This window comes from Chrysemys picta, chromosome 1 (assembly GCF_011386835.1).
Source record: "Chrysemys picta bellii isolate R12L10 chromosome 1, ASM1138683v2, whole genome shotgun sequence".
Classification (NCBI taxonomy): domain Eukaryota; kingdom Metazoa; phylum Chordata; order Testudines; family Emydidae; genus Chrysemys; species Chrysemys picta.
Genome location: NC_088791.1, coordinates 51,908,523 through 51,928,576, shown reverse-complemented (window position 1 = coordinate 51,928,576; position 20,054 = coordinate 51,908,523). Strand labels below are relative to the sequence as shown.

General features: G+C 40.1%; 1 protein-coding gene across 7 annotated transcripts in view; it reads right to left on the bottom strand.

Moving 5' to 3' along the window:
- Positions 1-20,054, bottom strand: part of IMMP2L (inner mitochondrial membrane peptidase subunit 2) — an 841,928-nt gene that overhangs the window by 721,327 nt on the left and 100,547 nt on the right. The window contains exons 4-5 of one of the 7 annotated variants that reach the window (XM_065556721.1): positions 12,026-12,122; positions 8,510-11,218 (exon numbers count right to left, since the gene is read on the bottom strand). The exons of the other annotated variants lie outside the window; for them this stretch is intronic. Coding sequence (XP_065412793.1) covers positions 11,138-11,218; positions 12,026-12,122 — 178 coding nt within the window. The 3' untranslated portion in view covers positions 8,510-11,137. Of the gene's footprint in view, positions 1-8,509; positions 11,219-12,025; positions 12,123-20,054 lie in introns of those variants that run through there. 7 annotated transcript variants of the gene reach the window in all.

Genomic DNA, 20,054 nt, shown 5'->3' with positions numbered 1-20,054 from the left:
TTGTTTTATATTAAATGCTGCTAACGCTGAACTATTATCAGCCTTTTCTTTCCTTTTATGATTAAGAGATTCTAGACCATGCCTTTATACTGTCCCAAATAGATTATCGTAATTCTTTTTCTTGGCATCCAACTCATTTGATTAGTAGGCAACATTAGTAAGCAACATTTGATTATTACAGCAGCTAGAATTCTGACTACAGTTAAAAGGTTTAATCATGTAATCCCTGTATTGGTCCAGCTGCACAGTTTGCTAGTCAAATTTTGTATTAGTAATAAGGTTATGCTGATTTACAAACCTTTCATAGAAACAAGGTCTAATCGCCTCTGAGTTAATGGACATCTTACTTTACTGGTTATCAACTAAAGTCAGGTTAATAAGGTCTTTTTACATCACCATTCATAAAATGTATCATTTTTAGATTTCTTATATGTTGGCTATGCAGAATTCTATTTCCTATTGATCTCCACAACCAAGGGAAAAGGATTGTCAGGGAGCCGATTATTCTCTACCTGATTTTCTGCTACAACTCCATCTTCTGCACAAGTTACAGCCGCTTTGCAGGGGCAGTGGGGTAGTTGCTTTTAACTTTCGCCAGCTGAATATGGTTCCCTAGAACCCATATGGCAGCTGAGGACTACTGGTCTTCATCATATGCTGGCCTCTCCTCCTCCCCACTTAAGTTTACCCCTTGTCATCCCCTGTGCCAGGGCCCAAAAGGAAAAGAGTCAACCTAGGAGCCAGTTCTAACACCATCTCTGTATATGTTGGGGGCTCCTCCATGCTGGGGGTATCCTTGACAGGGAATTAAAGGAGGTTTCTATCACCATTGCGCTACCTGCACAGCAGAGAGAGAGCAAATATTTCTTTAACCGACTTTAGGCCAATTTAAAATAATTATTAATTATGCTGAATGAAACACCTGTTAAATGCTAACATAAAAATGGTCTGAAATGCCTTGGCATGCAAAGATGCTATAAAATTTAAGTAGCAGTAGCTGTTAAATGTGCTGCAATCAAAACCTAAAATAAAAAACTTTTTAAATTGAGTAATCTCAGTTAAAAAACAGACTATAAAATGAAAATGTAATGCCCATTATTAATAGTGCCCTTCCTTTTTGCTGAATGTGCCAACAAGAATGTTAACTATTCAAGGACAGAATCATACAAATTAGAGATGGGAACTGGAATTGGAGAAGACCTGCTACATCATCCAGTCCTTCTCCCTGGCACTGTAGATCTGTTCTCTGCTGTCCATTATCTAATGTTTTAGCCTGGCTAGTTTTAAATAAGCAAAGAAATAGTGTAAGAAAACTATTTCTTTTGGATAAAACAAGGGTTCTCAAACAGGCACCAGGGGCTTGCGACCACCCCACCCTTCCTATTTTGCTAAATGAAAGTGGTGACATGGCTAGAGAAGAGAGGAGTCTCATAGGTACCTGGCCAGAAAAAGAAATCCTGGTATGGGAAAGGTTGAGGACTACTAGGATAAGGCATACAATGTAAAGCCACATCATTTGTATATTAAAGATCCCATAGCATTTTTCTCGAGATGAGATGTGTTGACCCTAGAGTCCTAGCCAAGTTCTAGTTTTCAACTGGATACAGTTTGTGTTGTCCCTTTCTGTTCCAAATTGCTGTGCAGTGTTGAACAGCTGCCATAGTTCTCTCTCTCCCACATGCACACAAGATTAACATTACACCAGCAATATACTGGATTAACAGCATGGTGAATCATGCCCATGACTTCTAATTTAAAAGCACAACATTTACTAAGGGGTTGGGGGTTTTTTGATGGGGGATGATAGGCTGAAGCAGGTAAGTACAGGCAAGAAGGGAAAGTGCATTTAGGCTGGCAAGTTAAACATCAATCCTCAAAATTTTACAATTAAAAACAGCCATTTTTTAAGCTTCAGAAAATGGAGGTTTATAATAGAATTGCTGACAGACTTTTAACAGTGTTACTGGGCACTGCTCTAATAAAGTCAAAAGCAAATTTTATTACTTAACTGTCGTCTCTCATCTAGCAAGCACTATATTTGACTATCTGTCAGAAACTAAATGTGTGCAAGATGTCAGCAGGATATAATGAATACCAATAGTATCCACAGCTTTTCCAATCAAAAGCCACTCTTTTACACAAATAGTTCTGGATAGCTTGTCTTTTGCTATTTCTCTTCATGCATTTAGTTCCCCAATTTTCATTTTGAACTAAGCAGCTGTGGCCATTATGGGTACTTCAGCTTCCATTTTTGTTTATGCAAAATACAAGGATCAAGTGAAGCTCTGTGCCAGAGATAAGGAAAGTGATCCCAAATTTCTAATGAATGCTAGATAGGCAGTGACAGTGGAAAACTCCAGTAAGTCTGCTATTTCCATTTAGTAGTATTTAAAAGCTGGAAAGACATCACCTGATTCATGTTAAGCTGCTTCTGTAGTACAAATGAGATCCCTTCTAAAACAATGAATTTCCACATTTGTACTAGACCATAATATGAACTGCAACTTATAATTCCCTAAAGGAATTATGTCAATTGGCATTTTAAAAATGAATTCAGTGACCTACAATAATATGAGTTTCTTATGCACAGTATTTGTCAGTAGGCAACATGGGAAGTTCAGAATTCATTTAGAAAGCCTACGCTTTATAAAACCAAACAAAAGAATACTTAAACCACTTCCTCTAACTTGATAAGTATCTTACACTGAATGGCTGCCTGCAATATAAGAATGATGAAGAACTGATAACAGGAAATGGAGCTGCACTCAGCACAGTTAAAATTCAAGAACAAGAGGGGAAAATAACCCTCCACATAATATATGCCTAATCAGCGAACTCACTGACCTGATGAGACATTTAGAGCTTGTGGAAATTTCACAGCTTTTTGGCAACTATGGTTTAGTGGGTCTCATGTGTGCTTGCACAGCTTATTTTCAGTCACCAAGTAGAAAATTTGCAACTTTAAGTATTCTTTTATTCACCTTAAGTAGGCCTGTAGGCATAGAAATGCCCATCTTGAAAGGGCTTAACATTCAATTATCCCACTGCTCCCTCCCTCTGGACTTACATTCCACCGAGTATAACTCTGCTCCTTGAAATGTCAGATATAGCACTTAGCAGAATAGACTGTGTAAAGGGTACAGGCACTATGTCCAAACAAAGAGACAGCTAGCATTTCCAGGTTGTGCTGTAATAAAAAGCACAATGGCTTTCAGAGGACTACATTCCTGTTAATACTCTGAGTGACCCTTTCAGACTCCTACTAAAAAGAATTCTCACCATTTCATGAAGTACATTATTATACTGGGTACATTTTAAGGCAGGACTGATGTGTATTGATATAGCCGAGGATTGGCCAACGTGCCAGGACTAGAAAAGGTGCTCCAAATCAGGATTTAGGTGCACTAGCAAAGCTGTATGAAAGTCCCCAAAACTGAAATAACAGAGGTGTTATAAATAACAATTAAATAGTAGTGTTACGTTTGGACCAAGCACTGGAATACTCAATGTATTCAACATATAATGATGCCAAAAGTACACTACTTGTTTTCATAGTGAAGGGTGGGATTTTCAAAAGCATTCATCAGCATTGGCCTATTTAAGTTAAAGGAAGTTTTACCGTTGATTTCACTGGAAGCATAGCTGGGCCAATGCTGAATGCTTTTAAAAACTTTAAAATCCTGATTATAATATGCTTCTCAAACTTTTCATCATATATACAAGCTGCAATATTCGAAAAACAAGATATATTAAATATTTTAAAATTATAATAATTTCTTGTTTTTGTATTATTACAGCCTGGTATACTTCATGAATCAGGATTTTAAAGTCTTAGGGTCCTAAAACTAACCATATACTACACTAACCATTGTTTCCTCTTATAAGGAACCTTAGGATAATATCAAGAACTCTATGACAACACATTACAGGTATAAATAGCTAGATATACGGGACCAGTAGATCTTCCCCCAGTGAAAACATGCCATTTGCAGGTTTAATTTTCTCAAGTGGCTTAAGAGCATTAAGTATAACTTTATAATTCAACCTTAGGTTACAATTTAAATGCCCTACCAATAGTCATCTTGGTCAAGTAATCATCATATTACACCAGAGACACAGCACTCTTTATAGAAATTGTTCAAGATTTTGCTGAAATTTTGAATTTTTTTGTATAAACTATTGCCAACTCTTGCAATTTTTTCATGAGCCTCAGAATATTTGGTGCTTTTGTTAGAGTCTTAGCTGCTGAAATCAAGTTATTAGTTAAAAAGCTCAGTTTTCATTTAAAAAAAAGTTTTTAGCCCTCATGGAAACAGAGAAAAGCTTGAAAACATGAACTCTAAATGTTCCAATACCAAAAGGCAACAAAATATAACATACCACTTATTATTTGTTAAGTATCATGAATTTTAAGCCAATCTCATGATTTGATACGAGTCATGATTTTTGAATGCTTGAGGTTGGCAATACTGTGTATATATTCCTATAATTGTTTTTGACAACAGAGATATAAGTGGCACTCTCCAAATGCTTTAAACAGTAGGCCAGAAACTTACAATTTTTTTCTCTTTACTTGAAGTCAAGGATGAAATAAATCAGAATAATACAAGTAAGAGATAGAAAAGACCTATTTATCACCCAGTATGTCCTCCTAAATTCCAGTTCATCTCTATTCATAAATAATACAGTCTTCACATTTTGCGTGCATAATACATTCAGTGCAAATTAAAAAAAAAAAAAAAAAAGCAGAAGCTTGATCTTCATATTCTTTCCTGTGATCAAAGCTATATTCCAGATTTTTTCCCTTCTTTTCCTTCAGATGTGTGTGAAAGGGCTGTGGGCAGCAATGCTGACTGGATATAGATGATAAGGTTTGGGCTGGGGGAACGTCTCTTTCCAGGATTTATATTTGTTGAATAAAAATAAATGTATTACCTGTCTGGAGTTACTAACCCATATTCTATTTTACACAGCTATAAAATAATTAAAATAACTTAAAGAAAAATAGTTTGAACAGAAGTAAACCAATGTATTTCTGAAGTTCCCTTCACAGAGGTGCAGTTCTCTAAGATGGCCCTCCTGCACACCCTCTCTTCTGAAAAGCAAACCTCTTATACAGTTAGCTTCAAGGATTGTTTTTAGTCTACTGCTCTGACTAGCTGAGTATTGCAACCATATCTGCCTTTCCTCTATTTCAGATTAGGGTTGCCAGGCGTCTGGTTTTCAACTGGCACGCCCGGTCGAAAAGGTACCCCGGCAGCTCCGGTCAGCACTGAGGACCGGGCCATTAAAACTCCAGTTGCCGGCGCAGCGAGGCTAAGGCAGGCTCTCTGCCTGCCCTGGCTGCATGCAGCTCCCAGAAGTAGCTGCCATTTTCCTGCCTCCACCCCGAGTGCCAGCTCCGCAGCTCCCATTGGCCAGGAACCGCGGCCAATGGGAGCTGCGGGGGCAGTGCCTGCAGGCAGAGGCAGCGCACACCATGCAGAGCAACTGGCCGTGCCTCCACCTAGGGACCGGACATGCTGGCTTCTTCCGGGATCAGCGCGGAGCCAGGGCAGGCAAGGAGTCTGCCTTAGCCTCACTGTGCCATTGACCGGGAGCCCCTGAGATAAGCGCCACCCGGCCAGAGCTCGCACTCTGGACCCTCAGCCTCAGGTCGGAACTCCCTCCAGCACTTCAAACCCACTCCCAGAGCCCGCATCTCAAACCCTCTCCCACACCCCAACCCCAGGTCTGAACCCCTCACCTGCACCCCAATTCCCCAGCCCTGAGCCCCCTCCCACAGCCAAACTCCCTCCCAGAGTCCGAACCCTGCACCCCCTTCCGCAGCCATGAGCTCCCTCCCACACCCAAACTCCCTCCTGGAACCCACACCCCTAACACCCTCCCATACCCCAACCCCCTGCCTCAGCCCAGAGCTCCCTCTTGCACCCAAACCCCTCATCCCCGGCCCCATCCCAGAGCCCACACGCCCAGCCAGAGCCCACACCCCCTCCCGCACCTAACCCCCTGCACCAGCCTGGACCCCCTCCTGCACTCTGAACCCCTCAATTCTAGCCACACCCTAAAGCCCGCACCCCCAGATGGACCCCTCACCCCCACCCCAATCCCCTGCCCTAGCCCAGTGAAAGTGAGTGAGGGTGGGGGACAGCGAGCAATGGAGGGAGGGGGGCTGGAGGGAGTGGTGGGCAGGGCCTCAGAGAAGAGGTGGGGCAAAATAATTTGTTAAAGGCAGGTGAAACTTGTTTTATTATTCTTATTAATAATGAGACAATTTATAATCAGGTAAAGTAAGCAATCTTAACTAAATTCTATGAAATAAAATAAAAGAAATCAGTTACTTAGACGAAACCATATAAGGAGTTGTCTTTGAGACAGGCCAATTATGAATTTTAATTAAATCCCCTTATCTCTCGGTTTACCAATATTTAGCCTTTGTCTTATCTCCGGGAATACATGGTTGAACCATTTGGTGATTAATAGGAGAAACTGTTAATATTTTGAGTTATAACAACATTTCCATATCCCAATAAAGTCATGGCAAAAGTTTTAAATCTAATACCTTGGCAGCATTTTAGGTAACTTTCTTTTACAAATCCATGTTTAAGGCTTGGGGAGGTTTTCCTTGGGCTGGTTTCTTCTTGAGTCTTCTCTGTTTTTGTTATCTGTTGTGGCTAGGGTGACCAGACAGCAAATGTGAAAAATCAGGACAGGGAGTGGGGGGTAATAGGAGCCTATATAAGAAAAAGTCCCAAAAGCCAGGACTGTCCCTGTAAAATTGGGACATCTGGTCATCCTAGTGGTGGCAGCTTGCTTGTACTGGTAGGCAGGATAAGTTGATGAGTACTGTTTAAGCAGGATAGCAAAGGGTTGGGGGTCTGTATGGGGGTGCTCACTTCAAATTTTTTTTTTTAATACTTCTTCTCTTTCCTGTTTCCAGGAAAGTATAGGAAAACACATCTCTTTCAGGCTTGTTTAGATTCAGGTTGGATGCTGTCACTTTTTCATTGACCTCACACTTTAGTGGTTTGCTTAGGTAACATATTCAGTCTGCCTAATGAGTATGAAACCCTCTTCTACTTGCCTTTATTCATTTTGTGGCAGAAAAGTATTAAAATCACTTTTAAAGTTTGTTTTATCTTCCTTTTCATTCAGCCCATTCTCTGAGATATTCCTTCAATTTTATTAGTTTGACAAGAATGAAATTGTTTTGAGAAAAGCCAAAATACTACAGTTCTTTGTATAGACGTGTTTTAGTTTTTAAAACTATATTTTAAAATTAAATAATTCTTAAAGAGAGTCTTTAGATTAAATAGTTATTAAATAAGTTGTTGATTCTACATGATAATTTTTGGAAAGATGATTCTTCTTGTCTTCCTGAGTTGGGTGAAGGAGTTGCTTGAGCAACGCCAGTAATTAATTTTCTATTGACAAATTTTCTATACTTTAATGGCTATTAGTTTAGCAAGGTTATTATATTCCAAGTAGATACCTGATGTATTTTACCATTTACATAGCAATGGTATTAGGAAATTATATTTGAAGCTTTGCATTAGCTAACATATTTGTAAGAATGAATTTCACAAGAGTGTTTTGCCATTTCAACATTTAAGAAATAAGCAAAAGCTTCAAAACATTTCCAACTTCATCTTTTCCCTAGAGACTTTTCTGAATGAAGATTTTAGAGTAAGTATACAATTCACTTCAACAACAACATTTCTATAATTTTGTGTAGGGAGTTACTTAAAAATTTTTCTTATGAAGATGACAAAGCCCACTTTACATCTACACATATTGTTCACATATAGAATGATCACTTTGTGAAAAGGGTTTGCCCATGTGTGATAGTATGTTTTTCTCTTTAATTATTATTCTGTAAGAGTTCATTCAAGAGCATAGTGATGGTCTGGTTTCACCCACATAGTTTTTGGGGCATATGATGCACTGGATGAGGTACAGCACATGTTGAGATAGGTATATGTATAACCCATGGATCTTGAAAGGTTTTTTTTTGAGGGGTATTGATCATCATAGCAGTGCACATATGTCTGTAGGTTTTGAATCTGTTGTTCTAGCAGGGTCTGGGTGCAACTTTGAGTTCAGGTCTCCTGGTCTATGAGGAGGTTCTTTCTGATGATGAACTTGGAGAGGTTGGGGGGTTAATTGAAGCCCAGAAGAGATTTCTTTCAGCATATGGTCCCCTATCAAGTCTGGGTTGTAATTTTTTGATGATGGGTTCTGGTGTAGGGTGGCAGGTGATAACTAGGATCGTGCAGTTACGGTGGTTTCCACCTCCTATATTGAAGCAGATTCTCCTGGGGTATTTGCATGGCCCATTCAATGATGCAATCTTCTTCTCTGGTGGGGTATCTTTGTTTAGTGAAGGCAATTTTAAGTGTTTTTAGGTATCCCAGACTCTCTCTTTGGAGCACATTTTGGGGTATCTGAGTGTCTGACTGTAGATAACAGATTTCTTGGTATGTGGGGTTGGTGTCATCGAATCTGCATTTTTTACCAAAAAACAGTTTTGGTCAAAAACATTTTCCCAACTCTGTTTAAAACCTACACTTAAGTTCCTGTTTTGTTTTAAATCTTAGCCCGTGGCTTTTTTCCAGTCTGAGGAAAGAGAGAGTCCACCACATTCACAACAGAGGTCATTGTGAACATCCCCCACCAGTTGTACTTCCTCCAAAATTCCCTTAATTTTCAAGATAATCTGCAATAAACACCATTCTTCCAGCTAAGTAAGAGAAAAAATACTTTTTCAGCTCTTAAATCGCATTCACTGATTAGCTAAAGTAATTGCCACTGGGTAAAGCTTCACATTCTTTCTCCTCTAGGAGCTGAGCTTGCTGCCTCCTCAGACAAACATCAGTTTATTTTTTTTAAACATCATCCACTTAATCCACTTAAATGAAGGAGCCATGGTTGTTATAGGCCACGTCTCTGACTGACACTTGAGTTTTCACATGGTCCATCAGTTAAAAATTAATTTTGACTGATTTTTTAAACAAAATCACAAGAGTGTTTAATAACATTTGAAATTAATACAGTAGTTCAGAAAATTTCAACAATACAGCAAATGGACACTCACAAAGAATCTAGACGAAACAAAACAGAAAAAATGGTAGCAAGTTATCCTTAGATAGTATCCGGAATACATGCTTTAAAGGGACCAGAGAGTTTCAAAGGGAATTGACCGGCTATGCTGGAAAAAAGACACTGGATATGGTTTAATTAGGCCACAATTTTATTCCTGTGTCTGGGAGTACCTGGCCGATAAAAGTGTACAGTGTAGGTAATTCCATAATCATTTCAATATATACCTGGGGTGCTTCCATCAGTCCCTCGCCTTACCCAACCTGGTCCTCCTTACCCACTGCTGGGACATCACCATCCCCCCACCTCAAATGAGGATTAAGGGGGGGAGCTGGCTCCCTGCCATACCAGCCATAGGAGCTCCAAATGTCCCCATTTCTGCTTCTTTAAAGAATAGTTCCTTTAAATCTTTTACCAATCCATTTTATGTGATCACTCTATCCCTTCCACACAGAATACCTGCACTGGACATCCGCCCTACATTTACATAACGAGTTGTGACATCATAGCCTAACTCCTATCTCATGTTTGCCCCAACTAAACCCCCCAAACCTGCTGTTGGGAAGGCAAATAAAACCCACTTCACCTTGGCTAATCTGACATTGAGGGGAAAAGTCCTTCCCAGCCCTCCAAGAAAGGTGCAACTAGCACAATGCCCACAGTGGATCCTGACAAAACCTAATATTTCACCACATCCATGGGTGGGAGGGTGGGTGCTGCTCCGCCTGGTCCAAGAAAAAGAGGCCTTTCCTGCATCAACATGAACCTATATAGTATCCTCCACTTTCCGGTCATCTGGCAAGGGATGGGTCAGCGTCCCCACACTGACCTGTTCTGCAGCTGCAACAGAAAGCCATTCCGGCTCTCTAGTGCATAAAAGGGCACACACCTTATGGCAACAAGGCAGACAATGGCCCCCACTGCTTAATGTGTTGTGAGGCCATTATTACAGTTAACAGCAAAGAAAGCTCAGAATATTCATACCAACAGTACCACTTTGAAAGGCATACAAATAAGGTTTGACTAAGGCTATACTGTCCAATAACAATCAAGAAGAGTACTATCTGGAGTACAAGAAAGGATGCATGTAAAACTGACAATGATTTTGGCTCCATATTCTCCTATGAAAGTTGGCCATCAATTCAAAAATATCAAAGTAATAGAATACGAATTAGACTAAGAAATGTCAAATCGGGAATCTAGAATCTGACAACTTCTGCTCTGTAAAGAGCACATTTTCTATCTACCTTGAATACTCCCCTGTGGTTTCAGTTGAATTACATTTCACTTTCTGCCACATATAGTCTTTTACAATGCAGCCATTGCCCAAGTATTTTGGAATCAAACACAAATTTAAGAATTGTGTTGATTTGTCTGCAAAGGACTCAGTTCTCCATCCGTCCTTGATTCAGCGAACTTAAGAAGAAGAGAGGTTTTTCATGTTTCTTTCTCCTTTGCTATTCATATGAAATTATGCTGCATCATTCTTCAGTCATTGTTATTTAGTGCCAGATGAAAGCAATATATAAATTTAAGTCATTATTAAGCCATAAACTTAAGACAATTTTGGAACATCTTAAATAAATCTTGTTACAAAATTTACCATACAGGTTCCAAAGTATATAGCTTAAAATACAGCATAAAGCTTTATATTTATAGTATATATAACTTTAAAGCTCACTCAGTTACCAACATACATATAGGTCACTCACCGATGAATCCAACCGAGATGAAACATTGTCAGTCAGCATGTAAATGAAAAGTGGGCACACACTGTGGGCTTGCAAGTCCAACTTTCTTCTTCTCTTCTAAAATTACCTTGGACTCCTCCAGGGACTAAAAACAATACCATTATCTCCAAATTCTAGACAGTCTAGTAGGGTATAGGTCCAAGAAACAGTAGTCCATTTCAGTTATGATGAATTTTTACTTCTATAAAGGTTTCTTTCTTTTCACTAGTCCAATCATATAGTCTCAATGATCTCAACTTCTTCTACTAAAAACTGGACTGGCTCAGCTTTCCGGGCCTCTTTGAGAATCAGGTTTGGCATACAGTCTCAACGTAGTTGCAGGCATATATGATCCAGCAGTCTTGATTCCAAACTACTACTTGAGGCCACTGAAGTAGTGACAAAAACAGAACTCCTTATGGCTAATAATAATCTTAGCATATTGAGTCCCAATCTGAGCAACATTTTTTTCTTTACCTTACTAAACATCACCCAACATGAACAGCAAAAAGACTAAAAAAGAGCAGATTCAAGTGACTTGAAACATAAAGGGAAAATTAATGAAGGGATTTTAATTTACATATAATTCCTTGTTAGTTATGAAAAGTATCATTTTCAGCCAGATGAAAAATTGCATCATCTTATTTTTCAAATAGTCTAAAATCCACAGAGGTGTTTCCAAAAAAAGTAATTTGGATGCCCCAGTTTTAGTAAAAGATAAATTTGAAAATGATCCAGAATCTGATACTCTATTTTTATATAATTCAGTAATTCTGATTCTGGATTTTTTTTACCAAAGAAAGGAAAATAAATCGTGAGTGAACAGAGCTACTATAGAAGGTGTTTGTTAACACAGACCCCTGTGCTTGCAACAGCCTCCCACCCCACCATAATTACATTTGATGATGTACATCAGGGTTGGCAACCTTTCAGAAGTGGTATGCCGAGTCTTCATTTGTTCACTCTAATTTAAGGTTTCGCGTGCGAGTAATACATTTTAACATTTTTAGAAGGTCTCTTTCTATAAGTCTATAATATATAACTAAACTATTGCTGTTTGTAAAGTAAATAAGGTTTTTAAAATGTTTAAGAATCTTCATTTAAAATTAAATTAAAATGCAGGACCCAGGCAGTGTGAGTGCCATTGAAAATCAGCTCACGTGCCACCTTTGGCACACGTGCCATAGGCTACCTACCCCAATGTACATTTTCCCATCTTGTCCTTCAAATCTGTCAAAGCTCCTTATGGTGATCTTCCAACCCACAGATTCCACCTCTTTTCTTGCTTTTACACTGTGATGCAAAATATTATAGTCATTAGACTAATGATCAAACCCTATTAGGAATTCTACCCAGACACACCACTAAACCAGTATGGAGTTCCTTGTTGTTAGGAATTCAAGATGGCGTGTGGGCATTAACAACTAGAACAGAAATATAAAAATTCTTCCCCTACACCATGGCCAGTTAGAGTGCAGCAGGCTTGCGTGCTACAGATTTACACTTTAGCTTGCCACACACTCACTGACCATACAGACAAGTCCATAGTTTACTAAAAATGTGAAGTCACTGACAGCTTTAATAATTTCAAAATTATTGCCATGTAGAGAAAGGGGTTTTTAAAAACAGAATTAGACTAAGTCAAAGAAACATTGCTGACATGCTCCATTACCTGCTAGAAACTATAGTCACATAACAGTTTCTCCAGCCAATAAATATGATGTCACAAGAAGACAATATGCTTCCTTTAGTTCATAGAAAGTACGGAATTTCAATTAGAAAATTCACACAGTAGTGAACCAATATACATGGAAAACTCATAAGAAAAATATATTATGTTTTTCCTCTTTGTTTAAAGGGAATCTACACAGAATAGAAACAAATATACACCAAAAGTAATGATAGAGAAATACTGTCTATATAAATTTTTAAATGATATTCAGGAAAGGCAAATATTTATTCATAGGTTCACTGAGCATCTATATAATTAATATAGCAATCTTTTACAGGGCTTGGAAAAAAAATCCACTTGGCCCACCTGAGAAGGACTCTTTCCCTGGAAAGAGAAGAGGTCTAAAGTTCATTATATTTTGCACACTTTAACCTTCCTTATAAAAAGCAAATTTCCAGCCATCATGTTTACACAGTTACTATTCCATACATGAACTGAATTTAAATTGATATAGGGAAGTGTTCCTGAATCTGCTGACTGACAACAACAGTTTCTCTGCTGCTGCTTATAGCCTTATCAAGCAGTAGCAGAGTGGACAAGGCAAAACAAAGATAAATTTCACTGCTTTTCAGAGCACAATAGGCAGAAGTGAAACTAAACAGAATTATGTCAGTCTGACTGGTATTACTGATGTAAGCAGTCTGAATGAGTTCTCCCCTGACATCTAATGGTGAGCTGTAGGCAAGGACTTCAGGAGCTGATCTCATTTGCCTGGACACACCCACACAGCCTAGGTGCTCAGCTTGATGGGATTGCTTGCCCAAATGATCATTTGTGGCTGATGTTGGATCCCCAGTCTCCTTGTTATCGGGGCAGGAGTAATAAAGGGTTGTTATCCTTGTTGTGTGAACCGAGGGCAGCAGAACTATACCTGGCATACCCCAATAGAGGGACTCACCCTCAACTGAACGGCACTTGCTAGGCAGTGGACATGGGTTCCAAAGCCCAATGTGTTGAGAGAGAAGGGGATACGTACTTACACTTGGTTGTGTGGGCCCTGTTTAAGTGTTCTAGACACCCTTTGACCTTTCCTCTTTCCACGGTATAATAAAAGAGTAAGACTCAATTGAGAGTCTTGTTAGATGCTGCAAAACTGAAATCACTGATTCCTAGGTCTAAGTATTAGACCTACTTTGGGACAGAGTTTCTATTGCAAGAGACTGCCCAGTGTGTACCAGCAGTGAGACTCCCCCACTAACAACTGAAATCACTGAGACCTGTGTTAAGTGAGAGGCCCTTAAGACATTGTGACCAGCCGGGTGGCTGGTGGAGAGGGCCAGGGCCAGAGCAGAGCCCCGCAGAGAGGCATGGCAAGCGGCCGTTGGGGCGACGAGTGATCGCCAGAGCAGTGGAACATGTAAGGTGCCTCCTTGTCCTCCCCACCTTCCACCCAGTGTGGGAGGTGAATTCTGTGGATGAACCTCTAAACTCTGGGGCTGCACTGGCCAAGGACAGCAACTGTGAGTGCAGTGTAGCGGTGAGTGGGACACATTAAAGGGACCTTTGGGTTGCTGGACTTAAGGACTACCCAGCTGACTTGGGAGTGGGTCTTTTGCTCATGGTTTATGTTTATGAACCCTAATTGTGGAGTCTTCCCAAATTAATACTGTTACTTCCCTCCTTTTATTAAAAGTTTTTGCTACACTCAGACTCTGTGCTTGTGAGAGGGGAAGTATTGCCTCTTAGAGGTGGCCAGGGGGTGGTGTGTAATTGTCACTGGGTGGAAGCTCGAGTCGGTTTTGTGTTGTATTGTTGAAAAGGAACCCCTAGATACTGAACCCGGCCCTTGTTGCTGCTGGCTCCACCTGGCAGAAGGGTTACACTTAGGAAACAGTGACTGCCAAGACATTGAAGCTGTTGTGCCTCAGTCTCATAGACTGTTGTGCCTCCCTCTTTCAATGCCCTTTCCTATGTGCTTTTGACTGGTATGGGTCTGATAAATTTTCAAGCCCTAATCTTTTTTTTCAAGCCCTAATCTTTTTAACCCTTGCCCTTTTTTTTCTTTGTAGTCAGGTTGTACAAAGGACTAAAGCAATATTCATCTTCAGTACTTTAGCTAGAGACAAGCTAAAATAGCAGCCTTGGCACATTCTGCCTATATGATATATTAACACAATACTGAAATAGCTGCTGTATTGAAATACGTCATTCATTACTGAGCAGAAATGTTAATAAACGCTGACAACTTTCTATCATTTGAAATGTATCAGATGTCAATATATATACTATTTTATTCAGAAAGCTTTCTTCAGTGTAAACTTATAATCAACCAGTGATAGAAACCTCATGATAAAAAAGCCTTTTCTTTTGCATATGTAATATTTATAACACCTATCTGCTTGCATATACGGTATCTAGTAGCCATTTATTGTGTTTTAAACTAAAATGAGTCTTATTCTAAAGCAGGAAATCAATTTCTTGCCCCCATTTCTATCAGAATGAGAGTAGTCTGCCTAGAAGGCAATATATCAACAGCAAATTTATGGCTCAATATGGATATTAGCCACAGCTAAAAATTTGCAGATCTATATAACCAAGCACATTAAATAGTCCTCTTGGGTAACATATAAGCAAAAGTAACTCTCATAATGCAGCACACACTATGGGTAGTGCTATTACAACAGCATCTGTTCACCTTTTTTTGGTCCATTATCAAAAGAATCTTTGCATATTGTCAACATAATGAATGAAATTACAAGTCTCCTCATAATTTTTAAATGGCTTAAAGGATTTCCTCATCTTCATGTGAAAATTTGAGTACTGTATGCTTAAAGTGGTTTTTCAAAAATGAAAAATTATGCATTTTAATGAAACTGCCCTTTTATCAACATTCTATAAAATTCCTGGAACAGAAAATAATTCAGCAATGTTATAGCTTTGTTTTCTTAAGTTAACGGGATTCAATTTACTGTATATCTCCTATAACAAAAATATTTAGTCATTCTAATGCAATTCTAATGTGGGTGGTGGGGGCCCTGGAGTTCCGAGCCCCTGTGGGTGGTGGGGGCTCCAGAGCTCTGAGCCACCATAGCTACACCTCAGCACAGCTAGGTTCTAAGAGAAAAAAGATGATCTCTCAATACAATTTCCAGCAATCAACTGTCCATGTCACTGAAACAACAATAAGAGAGCCCAAAGACACGGAGGCCATTCTCTTTCAGGTCAAGAGGGGAGAGAGAAGGATGTTTCAATGCTGTAGCATACATTGTACATGATTTGTGGGTTTTTAGAGGGAATATTATACCTATAAAGTAAAGATCAGCTTTTAACTCTCAATGTTAGAGACTTTATTTGCCACTCAGACTTCATTAGCCATAATACACTTTTATAGGTTTATCAATACCAGGAAAGTTGTTTGAGTGATTTTCTTAGTGATAGAAGAACTGATATTCTAATGGACTACTAAGAAAGCATTGGTGTGATGTTTTGGGAATCACCCAGACCAGTAAGGGATTTTGTCACTGCCTGCCCTATAAACTTGGGGGGCCTTAACGCTCTGCTGCTATGGCTCAGAGCCCTCCCCCAGTAGCCTGCCCAAAAGCACAAGGTCTAACCCTGGCTTCCACCAGCCTAGTTACTCCTTGCAGGGTCACACCAACAGCCCTTCCAGTCCCGATTCTCCCCAAATCCACCCTTCCCAAGTTCTTAACTACCACACGTTCAGACTTTTCTCCTCTGGTTCATCACCCAAAAAGGTGTGAAACCTGCCACCCCAGATATCAGCTTACTTTGGCCCCCACACTCCACACAATTTGCACAACAGAGGCCTGCTTGGGGTAAAAATAAACAAAGGGTTTATTTAATAGAAAAACTACAGATTCAAAGATGAAATAGTACGGAAGAGCAAACATATACACATTACTCAGTAAATAAACAAAGACGCAACCTCAGGCTTTACATTCCAATCTGAAGAAGTGGGCTTTTTATTCATGAAAGCTTATGCCCAAATAAATCAGTTAGTCCTTAAGGTGCCACCGGACTCCTCATTGTTTTTGTGGATACAGACTAACACGGCTAAGCTCTGATACTTTTCTAATACAAGTTATCTATTGTCTTTGAACACTTTCCCAACATTCCCCCTAGCTAGAGGGAAGATCTCATGGTTCATAAAAGATTAGGGTTGGAAGAGACCTCAGGAGGTCATCTAGTTCAAGCCCCTGCTCAAAGCAGGACCAACCCCAACTAAATCATCCCAGCCAGGGCTTTGTCAAGCCTGGTCTTAAAACACGCTAAGGATGGAGATTCCACTGCCTCCCTAGATAACCCATTCCAGTGCTTCACCACCCTCCTAGTGAAATAGTTCTTCATAATATCCAACTTAGACCTCCCCCACCGCAATTTGAGACCATTGCTCCTTGTTCATCTGCCACCATTGAGAACAGCCTAGCTCCATCCTCCATGGAACCCCCTGTGACAGTGTACCCCATAAGGCTTTATGGGGGGGGTGCTCATAAATGTATGTATGATATAACTGGAATAGGGTTTTGCTACATATGCCATGTAACATATCTATGTAAAGGTTATGATCTACTGATTATGTTCATCCTAGTTGTATGCAGGCACCATTTGTGTGTTCAGAGTTGGCTGTATAATTGCTTGATTTCTAAGTAGCCTTAGTTAGAACATTTGGTCACTTCTTGGGAAAGGAATGTGCAAATTAACTGCTTCCTGATTGAGCACTTGACAAAAGAGTTTGGAAGACTCCAATCCACATAAGAAGTCTACCTGAGGACGTTCAAGGTAGCATGTGGGTAATGGCTGCTACCTGCAAGTCCCGAGTCATGCATGGGCATGTGACTTGCCCATGTGATTCCGAATCTCCATTTTGTGACTGGATTCTACACAGGGTGAGGAGGGGGTCTCCACCCACAAGAGAAAGTCTATTTAAACCCCTGGGAGACCTCAGCCTCTCCTCATAAGTGTATTTTTATAGCACAATAACATTGTACATAGGCTTGGAAAAGAGACGACTAAGGGGGGATATGATAGAGGTATATAAAATTATGACTGGTGTGGAGAAAGTAAATATGGAAGTGTTATTTATTCTCTCTCATAACACAAGAACTCGGGATCACCAAATCAAATTAATAGGCAGCAAGTTTAAAACAAACAAAAGGAAATATTTTTTCACACAATGCACAGTCAACCTGTGGAACTCCTTGTTGTGAAGGCCAAGACTATAACAGGGTTCAAAAAGAATTAGATAAGTTCATGGAGGATAGGTGCATCGATGGCTATTACCGAGGATGGGCAGGCATGGTGTCCCTAGCCTCCATTTGCCAGAAGCTGGGAATGGGCGACAGGGGATGGGTCACCTTATAGGCAATTGATTCAACTGCTTATTCTTTGCGATTCAAACCCCTATTCTCTCCTTGGGATGTCTGAATCCTGATCGTCCTAACAGGATAATCAACTTTTAACTCTGCTTGGCCTGGTTTAATAAATATGACTGGGGATGTCCCAACATTTGTGAATTAATCGAGTTGTTAATTTAAACTGCAGTACATTACACATGTTGATTGAGCAACATGCAATGCCTATCTAGTATCTGTCAACAAATGATTATGCAAATAAAAATCAATAACTGTAAAGAGGGACTCACTAACTATCCTACTACAATACATATTGAAACATTATTTGGGCATACAATGAATGAAGTTTGCAAAGTATTGTGGAAAGAAAAAGATAAAAACAATGGTTTTTCATATTAGCAGCTCATAAACAGACTATGCTAAATGCAGTCCATGTGTGCTTTATTTTCTGAATTAAATGTTTGGGTGTCTGTCAGATGCCGATGTCAAAGTGACACAGTGACTTGACTATAATTCTTAAAATATGGTAAAGACCAAAGACCCTTTGGGTTAGCAAACTAAGGACTCATTAAATTTCAAGCACATTATTCTAGTATTCAGTTTTTCCCTCATTCTTCTCTTATTCTATTATCTGGGAAGAAACTGATATTTCTTTGGGCAAACAAGTAGTAGTATTATTTCTAAACACCGAAATGGAATCACTTTCCTAATGAACAATTCTTGATCTGTGAAATAAGCAACACTCTGTCAGTAGAATTCAGTTCAGCTCTCCCATAACTTTCACATAAACTCACAGCTCAGGGATGGGTGGGTTAGGTTCTTCACCCCTCCCACCAATTACAGAATAGCTTTGTATTGGACCTTATCATAGGTCATTCCTTAGGCTTTAAGGAACCGTATAATTGGCTGGGAGGGAGGGAACTGCATTTCCCTTTACATTCTGCTTGACATGCTGCAAAGAACCATTCAAGCTCTCCTGCTTGCATCAGGGTTCTCATTCCCACCCACCCACACATGCGGTGCAAGGTTTTGGGCAAGCTCTTGGTCCATCTCCTTAAGAGATTTTCTGCATTTCCCTGTGGAATGCATGTTATTTTACTTTGCATTTTCTTTTCTTTTAATGTCAAGCCAGAATTACATTCAGATACCCACTGTTCAGCATGTTAAGTCTTTTCAACTTTGGGGGACTATACAGTCTTTGCAGTGGGTTAAATTTATTATTCCGTTTGGGCAGAGATGGTTGAAAGGGATATGTAGGATTTTGTGAGTTATTGGGACAGACACACTCCTCGGTGGAGACTGCTTAAATTTAACACATCAGTGGCCCTGTCCCACCCTGACTTGTGGGGGGGAAGAAAGGGAGAAATGTGGGGCTGTGAGTCCAAGCCTTGTGTCCAACCTGAGTGGACCAGGCAACTTATCTATTTGGGTAGCTATTTTGACCTTAGTGTTTACCAGTTAGGAGAAAGTGTGGCTTACAGTTGGGGCAAGAAGCTACAGTCATCCTTTGCTTCACAGGCTATGGGCTAGATTCACAAAGTTACTTAGGGTTCGTCTGCACTTGAAACACTACAGCAGCACAGCTGAGGCACTTCAGTGTAGACACTCACCACAGCAAAGGGAGGGGTTCTCCCATCGGTATAGTTAAGCCAGGTCCCTGAGAACTGGTCAACAAAGAAGAATTCTTCCATTGAACTAGCACAGTCTTCACCAGAGGTGAGGCTGGCTTAACTACAGGGTGTGGATTTTGGGGCATGCATCCATATTTGTGTCACCAGAATACCTAACAGCCCAGTGGTAAGGACACTCATCTGGGACGCAATAGACCCACGTTCAAGTCTTTACTCCAAATCATGCAAAAGAGGGATCTGAAACTGGGTCACTCGCCTCCCAAGAGAGTACCCTAGCCACCAAGCTATTCGGTATTGTGGGGACACACGCACACCTGCCCAAGCCCAAAGAATTCCCAACCTGCTCACCTTGGCTGTCTTTTGTACAGAAAGAAAAAGAGACTAACTCAATAGCCTGCTGACTAGGGCCCTCCTAGGGACATAAGCTTAGCTTGCTGGCTTCTGAAAATCCCTTTCATAGGCACTTCACTTCTACCATGCATTATGTGGAGGTGGGGGGGGGTGGATCTAGCTTCTGGCTGAAAATTCCATTAGACAGCAGGGTGCATAG